This window comes from Chaetodon trifascialis, chromosome 17 (assembly GCF_039877785.1).
Source record: "Chaetodon trifascialis isolate fChaTrf1 chromosome 17, fChaTrf1.hap1, whole genome shotgun sequence".
Classification (NCBI taxonomy): domain Eukaryota; kingdom Metazoa; phylum Chordata; class Actinopteri; order Chaetodontiformes; family Chaetodontidae; genus Chaetodon; species Chaetodon trifascialis.
In genome coordinates this window covers 2589186-2602132 of record NC_092072.1, presented here as the reverse complement: position 1 = coordinate 2602132, position 12947 = coordinate 2589186, and the positions used below count along the sequence as shown (strand labels likewise).

At 46.5% G+C, this 12947-nt stretch overlaps 1 protein-coding gene across 1 annotated transcript in view; it reads right to left on the bottom strand.

Annotated features, from left to right (window-relative positions):
* cacng7a (calcium channel, voltage-dependent, gamma subunit 7a) overlaps positions 1-12947 on the bottom strand; it is a 32877-nt gene that overhangs the window by 5326 nt on the left and 14604 nt on the right. The window contains exons 3-5 of the mRNA XM_070984711.1: positions 11504-11590; positions 8985-9125; positions 2126-2271 (exon numbers count right to left, since the gene is read on the bottom strand). Coding sequence (XP_070840812.1) covers positions 2126-2271; positions 8985-9125; positions 11504-11590 — 374 coding nt within the window. The remainder of the gene's footprint in view (positions 1-2125; positions 2272-8984; positions 9126-11503; positions 11591-12947) is intronic.

Below are 12947 nucleotides of genomic sequence, written 5' to 3'. Positions count from 1 at the left end.
GTGCAGACGCTGTGCAGATGCGGTGCAGCGTGGCTGTACGATAGCACGTCACATCACAGCTGGTTGCTCTGAACACTCTGTTAAATACTTCTGCTTACTCTTAAAGACGACTTGAACACGGGCTGAAAGGCAGCGTGTCACTTACACTTCTCGTTGAATTAGGAAATGAACTCGACACATAAATCTGTCGATGCATCCAGTGATTGTCTTTTTGGACGCAGGTTCTCAAAAACTAAAGATTTCAAAACATTTTCCGTTAATGAAATAAATGATTTTGAAGCCCCAGAGGAGGTCTGCGTACTCGGGGGTGCTTTCCAGTTGTTATGACTGATTTTATGACTTGCTTTTATGTGCTGAACATTTCTGTATTTGGCTGTTTCCCTCTTGTACTTTATTACTCCTGCAGGCACTTTCATTGTTCTTTTATGCTTTTATTGTGTTTTATGTTATGCTCTTATGTATATTGAGAAGCAGCATGGAGGATACTCAAGACAAATTCCACACTGGGGACCATGAAGTTCTTAAAATACAGAAGTATTTTCAGCCCTTTCACTGACTGACGTTTTGTTTGTAATCGGTCATTTAATAAACACACGTCGTCGTATAGTTTCTGATAGACGGTCTTGCACATAAAGTGGATCTGATAGATAAATAAATGCATCAAGCAGTACTCAGAACGTCTGCTGGGAAACTGAAATGGAAACAGAGAGATAAGAGACCCCCGTCTATATCTAAGCACGATAATTCAATCAGCATTTCCAGAGGGAATCAAAGCGAGCTGCAGACTTTTCAGCAAAGTCTCTGATGCAGAAAGCTTTTATGAAACACGAGAATCAGCACCATCCTCCTCCCTGAACTGCAGCACACCACCATCAGGAGGAGGGGGGTGAAATGAATCCACAGTAATTTCACAGAGAGTTTACAAAAAGCTCGGCGCTCCCCGGTGGAAGGAGCTATTATCAAAAACGGATTCATGTTTTCACTCGAGCATCCGCCGAGCATTCGCAGCTCATTCACTATTCATCCACAACATCACGGTGCAGCCGCCTGATGAGTGTGTGTGTGTGTGTGTGTGTGCACGCGTGTGTGTGTGTGTGTGTGTGTGTGTGTGAGAAATGATTAGCAGATTTGAAGAAAAGGAGTGAAGAAAAAAGTGATAAGAGAACAAAGGGAGAGAAGAAAGGAAACAAAACGAGGAGAAAAGGAGAGGAGGGAAGAAAAGTGGATGACGAAGGAAGAAGAAATAACGTAAAGGAGGAGAGGAGGCAGAGAAGAGGAGAGAAGGGGAGAAATGATACCAGATGAAGTGGGAGAAGAGACAAAGAGGAGATAAGATGAAAGAACAGAAGGCAAGAGGAGAGGGGAGGAGAAGAGAGGAGATAAGACGAGAAGAAAAAGGAGGGGAAGGGACGACAGCGGATTAAAGAAGCGAAGATAAAAGACAAAGAAGAGACAAGATAAAAGTAAGGGAGAGAGTGAGAGAGAAAGGAGAGAGAAAGGACACCGGAGGAGGAGAAGAGAGGAGGAACGAGATGAAACGAGAGGAGTGAAGGACTGAGGAGAAGGAGCAGTGGAGTCGCTCCCAGCGAGGAATATTCTGCTGCACATGGAGCCGAGCTGCGACAGAGCTGCTGCCCTCAAGTATTCAAGCTATTAACATTTATGAATATTGATGCCGGCTGGATGACGGGCTCCTACGCAGGCACTGTTTCAATGAGTGAGTGTGTGTGTGTGTGTGTGTGTGTGTGTGTGTGTGTGTGTGTGTGTGTGTGTGTGTGCGTGTGCACGTGTGTGTGTGTTTAGCTGAATAAGCCTGCATTCAGCAAGCTACAAGCAAGTTGTGTGTCTGTGTTTACACACATGCTCAAGTGTGTTTAGCTAAACGGGGGTTGGTCGACATCCAAGACTGATTCCAAGCAGTGTGTGTGTGTGTGTGTGTGTGTACACATGAAGCGTCACTGTGAACTGCTCTGTGTGTGTTTCGTCCACATGCACGTTCGCTGTGTGATTCCCTGCGTGTGCGTGCAGGCCTCTGCCTCCGCGTGTTCGTGTGCATGCAGTTCACCCGAATGCTCATGTGTGACTACATCTGAGTGTGTGCGTGTGCGTATTGTTCTTTGATTACCTCTTTAAGCAGGAAGGAGGAGGCGGCGAAGGCGAACGACCAGCCGTAGTGGTAATGGAAGAACTGCTCGGGCTCTCTGGGTCGGTTCATCACCTCGTCGTTGATACTGGAGATGTACAGGACCAGACCGACCACCAGGCTGAGACCTGCACGCATGGAAACTGTCTGTTCAGCCACGTGTTGGTAAAAGCACGAAAGTTTGGAAACTACTGAGCATGCAGGAGGATGAAGAAGAAGCAGTTTGGCCACCACAGACTGTTCAGCACAGGAGGAGCACAGGTAGCACTGATGATGTCAGCGATGGCCACATTCCATTTTGCTGAGCCGGTCCCGCGGCTCTGGTGCTCACACACTGACACTAGGACACTTCATGAGTCATGGTTAATGTTATTATTTACACCTGACCCAAGCTGAGTTCAGGTGCCATCGTCTCTCAGAGTGCAAGCAACAACATTTATAATGCCGCCTTTTAAAGCCACAGCAGAAGAGTGAGCTGTTTCAACAGCGTTCAGACTTTTAGCATTAAGCTAAATTAGAATAAAATGAAAATTACGTCTTTTCTGCATTGAATTACACTTTAAAGCACCGACTGTTCTCAGTGTTTTGGAGTCTGACGTACTTTCCTAAAATGAGACAATGTCGGCGGTCAAAGGTTGAAGAGGCAGAGAATGATGTTGAGTTATTGTTGTTTGTTCCATCGCTCACAAACATTAAACAGCACAACAAACCTCAAATATCTCAAAAAACAGGGCGCGAGGCTAATGTCGCATTACCCTTGTTACCCAGTAATACCAATCCCTTTTGAATGGGGCTATAGTCTCTTTGTGTGTGTGTGTGTGTGTGTGTGTGTGTGTGTGTGTGCGTGTGTGTGTGTGTGTGTGTGTGCGTGTGTGTGTGTATGGGCTCTGTAGCTGGAGAAGCTAATGATAACGTGTCCACATTGTACTGCAAATAGGCTGAGAAAACCCCAACAAGCCGCTGTGCTGTGGTAAAGAGATAAACAAGGACAGTCTAACACACACACACACACACACGCACACAGTATTTATGCACTTGTGCTTGCGGTCAAATTGTGAATACACACTGAAGTATACAAATCCTCACTGACACGCACACACACCATGAACCCTCATTAGGAGTGTGTCAGCGCTTCCTCCCTGTCGACAGACTAACTGCTGCAGCTGACCTCTAAAATCCTCCAGCAGTGACGCTCTGACACGCCGAACACAGCGAACATCCTTTCCTCTAAAAATCACCTCACAGCTCAGAACGACCGGCGGTACGTCAGCGTGCGATGCCGCGCTGCCGAGCAGGGATGAGGAAACAGCAGCCTACCCGGACTTTCATTTGGAGATACGTTAAGCCGGATTTGGGCCTCTGCGTCGGGGCGTCGCTGAGGCTCTGTGGCTCAGCAGAGCGGATGTGCTCCTCCTTAAAAATGTCAGGGCTGCAGAGATACAACATGTCAGCCCCACAGCAGCGCCTGGTCAGCCGGCTGCTTGTGGTTCCTCCTGTTCATCACCATTTTTGTGGTACTGCATTGCATGGATTTACTGTTGGTGGGTAGTTACAGGAGCTGTAGGTAGAAGGCGTCCTCACTCAATAGCAACACAATCTGAAGCCCAACAAACTGGCAATGTGAGCAGCACTCAGAGGTCTGGAAGCAGACTCGTGCTGTGATAAGAAATGAGATTATCTTTTATTAACAAGCAGCATCGTGCAGCAGAGGGGATAGTGTGAAAGTAAGAAGCACCAGTGAAAAGCAGAACATAATAACTAAGTTAATAATACAAAACGAGGCAGTGGTCGAGTTATTGCACAGGCTGATATTGCTCAGGTTAGGGTGCACTGATATTGCTCATGACTGAACTTGTCAGTTTCGGTGTGAGTGGTCTGCTGGGAGCAGGGCTGAGTATAAAGTCTGAAGGAGCTGCAGTGTCTCCTTCGCACACCGTGGGTGAAGCAGCCTGTCACTGACGGAGCTGCCCAGGGCGGTCAGGCTGTCCTGCAGCGGGTGGGACATGTTCTCCGTCAGGGATAACAGGCTCGCCATTACCCTCCTCTCTGCCACCACCTCCGCTGGCTCGAGGGGGCAGAGAAACGAACAGAGAGTGGAAGTGAGGGGGTTTAACGCCGTCTGCAGTAGAGTGAGACACATGAACTGAGACATGACGTCTTCATGCTCTGTGATCTGCCTGCAGCTGCACATAATCCACAACAACATAGAAGAACTGTTCGTTTGGTGTCCCGGCTGCGTGAAATGGGGCTAATCAAAGCAGGAGATGTAGAGTCCATCAGGAGCCATGCAGGAGGTTTGCTGGACATAGAGGGGACATGTAATATGGACAGTTTTGCTGCTCTCAGATGTGCGCACACACTGAAGAGATTCAGCGTGGATGGACTCACCTTATTCTGCATGTAACTGTTACCACTATGTAATATCTAAACTAAAGCACGTTAATTTAATTGGCTTTAATAAGAGGTCAGTATTATGTATTAGTATGAGTCGTCACAGGCACATAAATGAACGACCAGATGATGAAAAGAGCATTATAACAGCACAGAGACCTAATAGTTATATAAAAACATCATGTCTATTTAATGTCTACTCAAATTCAGAGATATTAGTTGTTTACATTTTCATAAATAGGAGGAATTTGTCAAACTGGAAGGTAGAACTGTGAAGAAAGAGGGAGAAAACTGGACTGGGAGCTGTAGTTCCCCTCGCTGGCCATCAGATGGCAGTGTTGTGGCTGAATTCTCATCTCAGCAACAGCCTGCTGGACTGAGCTGAGCCAAGGCCACATGTGTGTAAACGCACACACACGCTCACAGAGGGAGAGAGGAAAATCACCAGAGAGGGGAAAAGGAGAGAACTGAAGGAGAGAAATTACTGGAGGAAGGACAGACAGGAGAAATGGGACGAAACAGCTGGTCCACAGCCACCATGTTGTAACCTCAGGGTGCAGAGCAGCTTTCATGACAGAAACACACACGCTGACTGCGACAAAGTGCAGCTTTTCTCTGCAAAATCATTCCCAAACACCACTTTTCTCTCACTCCCCTGCTGTGTGCGAAATAATTGAAGTGCTGCCTTTGAAAAACACTCTTTTCATAGTAAACAACAAGAAAAAAGACACAAGTACGGAATAAAAATCCAGCGAAAGCTTCGGCATTCTACTGTTTCAGGGGTGAAAATGGCAGTTATGGATTTCTGGGCTCATTTCTGTCTTTGTGTTTGAACTCTCAGAGAGAAATCTTCCCGTCAGGCAACAGATTTGTATTCTTCTCTGAAGCTGCCCAGCAATTACGGCTGAAATGACTTCTTCAAATGAGACACACGACGGGTAGAAAGGAAGCGAAGCAGGTTTATTGTCTGATTCGTTTTTTTAAATTAACTCAATCATTCCTCTGAAATTAAAAACAAGGCTCTCACATTCTTTGTAAGATGGTGCTGCTCCAACTTGTAGTATTTTTTGTCATTTTTAATGAGCCATGAAAACAGAAATACTTGGAAAAACATATTAAATTACTTTTGCAAGTGTAATATTACATGTGAAAGTTTGCACATTCAGTAAAATAAATAGTGATAATATGTAATCAAATCTATAAAATGGTACTTAAAATTGCAAATGGAGTGAACAAACTGCAAAGATCTTTGTTCACAAAGGTAAAAAAAAGTGTTGTATCATCATTTTTTCACGTGTAAATGCTGATTTGAATGTGTGTGCATGCGCTGATCTGCTGTCTCTGTCTCCGTGTGATTTTCTCTGTCCTGGCTCGGTGACTTTCCTGTGACATCATGCTCGTCACGTCTGTCCAAATGTCCAGTCAGCAGTCCACCATGCTAAGCTAGCATCTGTGAGGATGAAACAGGAAGGTGATGTCATCCTGTCTGCTCAGAGAGAGAGAGCGAGGCTAACGAGCTCCAAAAACATCCCAGCAACCACCTCATCAGCGAAACGCTCGACCCTGCACTCGAGGTAACCGACCAGAAACGTCACCCGGCTGTCCTGCAGCGACACGGGGAAGTGATGTCAGCCCGCCGGCTGCAGAGTCTCCTTCCCAACAGGACGCTGATACGAATGAAACGGAAAGCTCAGTGAAAGACTTGACAGCTCCGGCGTTTCAGCGGCGCCACAGAGAGGACGTTGGTTAAATGTTAATCCTCGCTGAAGCAGGAAGATGGATTGCAGGCTTTGTTTCTTGTTCCCTTAATGAGAAGCTCACCAGGCCTTTAAACAAAGACACATAACTTTATACGTAGCTTGTCCATTAGACAGAGTTTTAGTGGACGTGGGAAATTAAATCCCTCATTAAAAGACTAAAATCACATCATTTTTTCTACACTAGACCACCTCCAAGCCCAAGGAAATCTGATGTGATGCTGCAGTTGTGACTGTGAAAGTGAAACACTCCCCCGCCGCCTAAACATCACACCCACATGTGACTCACTTCTGGTTTCAGTCTTTCCACCAGATAACGAATCTGACTACAGCAGCATTCATGAGGTCCAACACTGATCAGGTCTGGCTCACAGCCGGAGTTCCAGTTCACGCCAGCGGTTCCCAAACTGGGAGAAGCATTTCTTTATGAAGCTGCTTTGTGCACGGGGGCGTTGTCATGTTGAAACACACAGACGCACACTGTTGGAGTTAAAAGCTCACGACTGTTTAAAACATCATTGTGTGCTTTGGGAGCGAGATTCCCGTCACTGGAGCGACGGAACGATGTCGTCCTGAAGACAAGCAGCCCCCTCGTTACAGAGTCTCTGATTGAAATGTCAAAACTACAACAAAGTCGCCTTCTGGACTATTCAGTTTTAAAGTTTTTCCAAAAGCCTGCAGCAAGACATCAAATCAGCGCCGCCCTGCAGCTTCGGCAGCAGAGAGCAATTATCTGGAATTAAATCCCATTCAGTGTTCAGCCAGCAGCAGGAACAAGGTGAAGTCTGCCGAGCTGTCAGCTGGGAGGAGCGCGTCCTCCGTCCACAGAGCTGCCTTTTCATCATTAACCTTGAAGAATGTTGACTTTTATCGAGCTCACTTCTGCTCTGCTGCTTTTTAACATCTCATTTAAGACGACAGGTGATGGGGGAGCTCGACACCTTCGGCCTCTCTGCCTCTTCCTGCAGCCCTGATGACCTGACGTCCAGCAGCGAGCGCTGTTCAGGTAACGGAGAGCGTTCGCGCTCGGACGGACAGATTCAGGCTCTGCAGGGAACGGACTGCTGCCTGACAACGTTTCTTCAAATCAAGGCCGTGTGGCTTCTTACTCTGCACAGACGGGATGAAGAGGAGGGCGGGTTAGATGTGCGGACAGACGAGGGGTTGTGCCTGCAGCCCACACGATGTTCCACTTAGACTCCTGAAATAATGTGGTAAGTTAGGGAGAGCTCGTTGGTTTGTTAAATTCTGAAAAACTCAATCCTTCAAATGAGCACATGGACATCCAGACATCGTTCCACAAAATGTGACCCACAAACCATCACGTTCATGCCGGACTGGGCCTTCTCATGCTCACCTGTCTCATCTACAGATACTGACTGGACAGTGTTTTACTGCATTTTAGCAGGATTACTGTTGCTGTTTGACTCTTCAAGGTCTTATGAACTCATATTTGAACACATACTGTGGGAATCAGTTGCTGATTTGTTCATTTGTAACTGCCCCCACCCACCAGCTAGCATACAGCCACGTACACCTCGTACCAAACATCTATAGTAAGAACTCTATCTGTAATCATTTCACCCCTAAAATATGTTATTACGAAGGCGGTTTGGTATCCTCTCCTAATGATCCTCTCACTTTTCCAACGACAATTTATAGTATAGAGTTTAGAAAATATCAAAGATCCAAGATGAGACTGACTGAAGGGACGGAGAGAAACCCGTCTGTGGGTTCAGCACCGCGGACAGCTCCGTGGATTTATCAGTACACAGCACAGCGAGGCGATGCTGTTTCAGAGCCGTGGTCGAGGACATGGACTCGAATTTGAAACCTCAATCAGATAAAGGATCGATGAGTGAGACAGACCAGATGAACAAACTCAGTCTGCTAACAAGGTGGCTGGCGTGGTGGAGATATGAAGTGCAGCTGTGATGTAATCCACTTGAACAAATGCATCCTGTTCTTCAAGGACAATCAGCAAAAAGCTGAGGCTCCGGGCTGTTTGTGTGGCTGCAGAAGTTAAAGAAAGCAGCTCTGCGACAAGGCAATAAACAGTTTGGAGACGGGAAGGTCAGAAAGTAATACCGGAGCGTGTAACCTCAGCGATTCTTAAAGCTGTGATATACGTTACGCCTGCAGCCTTTTTATCTCAGACAGGATGGGTTTTACATTTTCGCCATCACCGTGCCGAACTGTAACGGCTGCGATTTAAAGCGAGGCCAGAAAAGACCCGAGAGGAGCCGAGGAGAGCTCACGCTCAGGTTTAATCACTCGGTCATAAATGTCCAAAGCCAAAGGACCAAAACATGTTCCTCACTCGACTTCTGGCATGAATACACAGAGCAAGGCACATTTTGCATTCTTAGAAAACGTGTTTGTCTCCGCAGACCTTCACAGATCCTCTGACAGCTGCGCACCCAGGCTGCTTTGCAATGACTACAACACACAGCAGGGTAATTGGAAAATATGGAAACAAAGCGTGACAGTACGAGCCCGGAGACACGAGACAGCACTTGTCCCGAAAGGGAATAAAATTTGTGTTCTGTGAGCTTTTGATTGTTTGCAAACCTCGTTTCTGTGCACAGAAACAAGTTCTGCATGACGTGAGTCGACTGAGAGGAAGACTCAGCGAACTTCAGGCTTCAAACTGGGCTCAGGTGAAACTCCGGCTCCTTCCACGGGCATCGTACCTGACAGTATGAAGAATATTCCCGACACGAAGGCGAGGATGGTGCGCTGCGGCCGGATGTGTCCGATGTTGCTGATGACGAAGGCCGTGAAGACGAAGAGCAGGGAGACCATGGGGAAGGGAGTGGCGGTTCGGACCATTTCTGGAGGAGGAATAAAGGACATGATTAAAAACAAGATCGCATGGAGGGAAAAACTTCAGAAAGGACGCTGTGGATTGCAGACTGACGCCAAAATCCCATTAAACGTTTAACCCTGACTCTTCGTTCTGCAGACTTTACTCCTGTAACTCCAACGTGCAGCCAACGTAAAAAGAAAGTGAATCATGCATAATTCAAAATGTTGCCTTGAGTTACTTCTGCTGCGTTAAAACTGTTCAAGGAAAAGATGTGGCTACGTCTGACATGACAAAGGATGAATATTAAAGCAGCCTGTGGTCGTGAGCAGATCATCCATTCAGGGGCAAAGAAACCAGCTCGCTAGGATCGTTTGCTTTGGTTCCTTTTCAAGCTTCAAATATGCTGAAATAACTGGAGCTGAGCTGGGAAACATCTGCCTGCTGAATGACGTGTGTTCGTCCGGCCCAGGTTCAGGGCAGGTGGTGAAATGGTGAAGGTGAACACACGGGTTCGAATTTCCATTTTCTCCCTACACTCAGCCTGATTTACACACTAGAAAGGATGACCGTGGTGCTGAGAGCAGGCAGAGGTGGCTGGAGGACTTTCTAAAACCTCCACACCGCAGAGAGGAACTGATCATTTCCTGTGGGTTCATCTCTGCAAGCGACCCTTTTCTTTTGATCAGTTAATCAGGATGAAAATATTGATTAGATTTAAAGTCACACTCACATTGGCTCAGTTTGTTGTTGTTGTTGTTGTTGTTGTTGTTGTTGTTGTTGTTCTCCACATTGTGATGCATAACACAAAAGACTGAACTACAGAAACAGGTTTTGTGTCGCCCTGTTTAGTGCATTTTCACTTTTTATGAGACAAAGACTTCAGAGGTGCAGAAACGTCCCCAGTGTTTCCCCGAACATCAGAACCACGACATGAAAAACTCAGAACAACAGAACGTCTTTTCTGCTGACAGCTGACGTTCAGAAGCAGGTCGTATAAATTCTCCCTCCTCATCATCACCGGAGGTCTGCGGGAGCTCACTCGGGGTCATGTCGAGTGAGGCGGCGTATGATTTATTCACCAGCGTCTCCCACAGAGCCGCTGCGGTGCTACGACTCGAGCGTCCACCTGAGGACGTTCATCTAACGCTGAAGTGTCTTCACCCCGGTGTCCCAGACGACAGCGTGTGCTTCACTTCAAAGACGCAGAACAAACTGAGCCGCCCGACAGTGTCAACATCCTAAATGTTTAAAACAGCTCGGAGGCAAAAGAGCTCCGGCGGGAACTTGTTGACATTCATTTCCTGTTTGACCACAGAGGCGATCCACGTTCCAAAGAGAGCTTTCTGCAAACATAAACCTGCTTCACGGGGTCTTTAGCCAGCAGCAGATCTTCAGGAAACCTTTCAAATCAAACAGATCGTGTTCAAATTCACTGTTTCTGAGTCATTTTCCTCATGGAAATGTGTAAATTCTTCTGTAAATTTGTAGATTTTCAGCAGAAAGAAACGCAGATTCTACGCCAATAAAAGCTTTTGACAGCTTTGGAAAGTAACTTAAGCACTGAGGAGCAGTTTTGAAGTACTTTGATTATTTAAATGTTCTGCCATCGTTTACTTGTACTGCACTACGATTCAGAGGGAAATGTTGTACTTTTTGCTTCACTGCATTTATCTGAAAACTTCAAGTTACTTCCCAGTTTTGGATTATTCATACAAAATATAATCTACAGATAAAGTTTTATTCTAAAACTTTATTGATCCTGGAGGATAGTACAATAATATGATTCACAATATCCTGAAATGGGCCCTTCTGCATGATTAGTACTTTTATGTTTGGTATTTTAGATTTTGATGCTCATACTTGTACTTTTGTCGAAGTCAGAAACTTTTGTTTAATCGTAATTGAGTATTTCTAGTGTTGCTTTGCTGCTACTCTTCTTTCTTAAATAGAAGATCTGAGTCACTAAAATACCAGTGTTTCCCGCCTGCATTTGGATCACACTGTGAGTAAATCTCAGTTGAATCACAGAGTGCTTGTTGGCAGGTGGAGGCAGCGGCCTGATGAGACGATCGATGACACCTGATCCTCGTTAAGTCTCATCTACTGTGTGTGAAGTTTCTGTAAAGCTCTTCTCGGGACGTTTTAGACACGTCACGTTTTGTTTACCAGACATCTGGAACGGTGACAGCAAACTGTGGTTTCTTCTGTTCAACGTCTTATTTAGCTAAAAACACTGCTGGAGCATCATAAAGAGAGCCACACCTTTTGTATATATCACAGGTGGAAGCATTTAATTCTTACATGGACCTGCTTTGTTAAGAAATGTTAAATAAATTCCACTAAATTTCCACTGAAACGCAGTGATGAACATTTACTCTCCGTGTGCGTGCAGATGTGACTTACTCAGTATGTTGGCTGTGTTTTCCGTTGTGATCTCTATCTCTGGCTCGGTGAAATACTCTGACGCCACACATCTGCCCTTCTCTGGTCCTGAGAGAGAGACAGAGGGAAAAGATTGAAAAAGAAAGCATGAAAAGAGGGAAGGAGGCAGCCGAGAGGGAGAGATGTGGGTCGTCTTCGGGTCAGCAGTATGGAAATATCAGCGTATGGGAAGAAAAGCAGGATAAACAAACAAAGCAAAACAGAGATAAAAACACAAAGGGCAGACAGAGACGCAGCTACAGCGCAGACAAACAAAGGGCGACAGAAAAGAGGCGAGAGAAGGTAGAGAGAGCCCGAAAGACGTGATGGAGAGAGAGAGACGGGAGGTGGAGGTGAGAGGAAAAGTGAATTAGAGGCAGAGACAGATGGAGGTCAGGAGGTACGAGAGAAAACAAGGTCTGAGCTGAGAGAGAGGAGCTGAATGCAGACGAGACGATTAACCTGGAACACACACGCACACGCACACGCACACACACACACACACACACACACACACACACACACACACACACACACACACACACACACACACACCTATACGTACATGAATATATGTAGACACAATGTGATACATGTAGAGACAAACACGATTTTTTTCCTGTCTCTCATCCACACACACACACACACACACACACACACATGCACAAACACACACACACTTACACGCACGCACATACACACGCGCGTGGCCGCTCCAAATGCCACCAGCGTTTCCCTCCTCTGACCTTTTGTACCAGGCGTCAGACAGCAGGGAAACACAAACATGGCCGCCTCCCCAGAGCAACGCCACCGTGACCCGAGACGCAGAGACAGCCACTGAAATAAGGACAGTTATTTGTATCCGCTGTGTGTGTCTCACCGCATGCATGAATGAAAACTGAGCTTCTCTGTGATCTTCAGAGGCAGAATTCGACCTCTGATTCTGTCGCTGTCCCTGCTGAAAATGTAAAAAGTTGCATTTCTACATATTCTCAGACTGTAAATCATCGGTGGCGTTCAGGTCAGGGGTGAGAATCACGGCGGTCGGGCTGACAAAGTGTTGAAAATCAGTGGCGTGTGGCCCTGAAATGAAGCCGTTGCATGAACAGAGCTTTATTATGACCCCCCCCCCCCCGCCTCCTGCATGTGTCCTGATTGGCTCCATTCAAAAACTGGTGCAGCATTCACGCAGTCTGAACGCCGCCTGCTCTCTGACCTGCAGTCACAGTTATCTGCTCGTGTTCACGTCCTGGTGACATCATCAGAGCCATTCTTGTGCTGCCTGCGTGTAATCACCTGGAGCAGCACAACAAAGCCAGTTTGCACATTCTGACTGGCCCATCCTGTCCTCACCTGTTCCTTCATGACAGCCTCCTGCTGATGCTGACCCTTAACACTGGAACCTGTACCTGCCTGTTAGCTTATG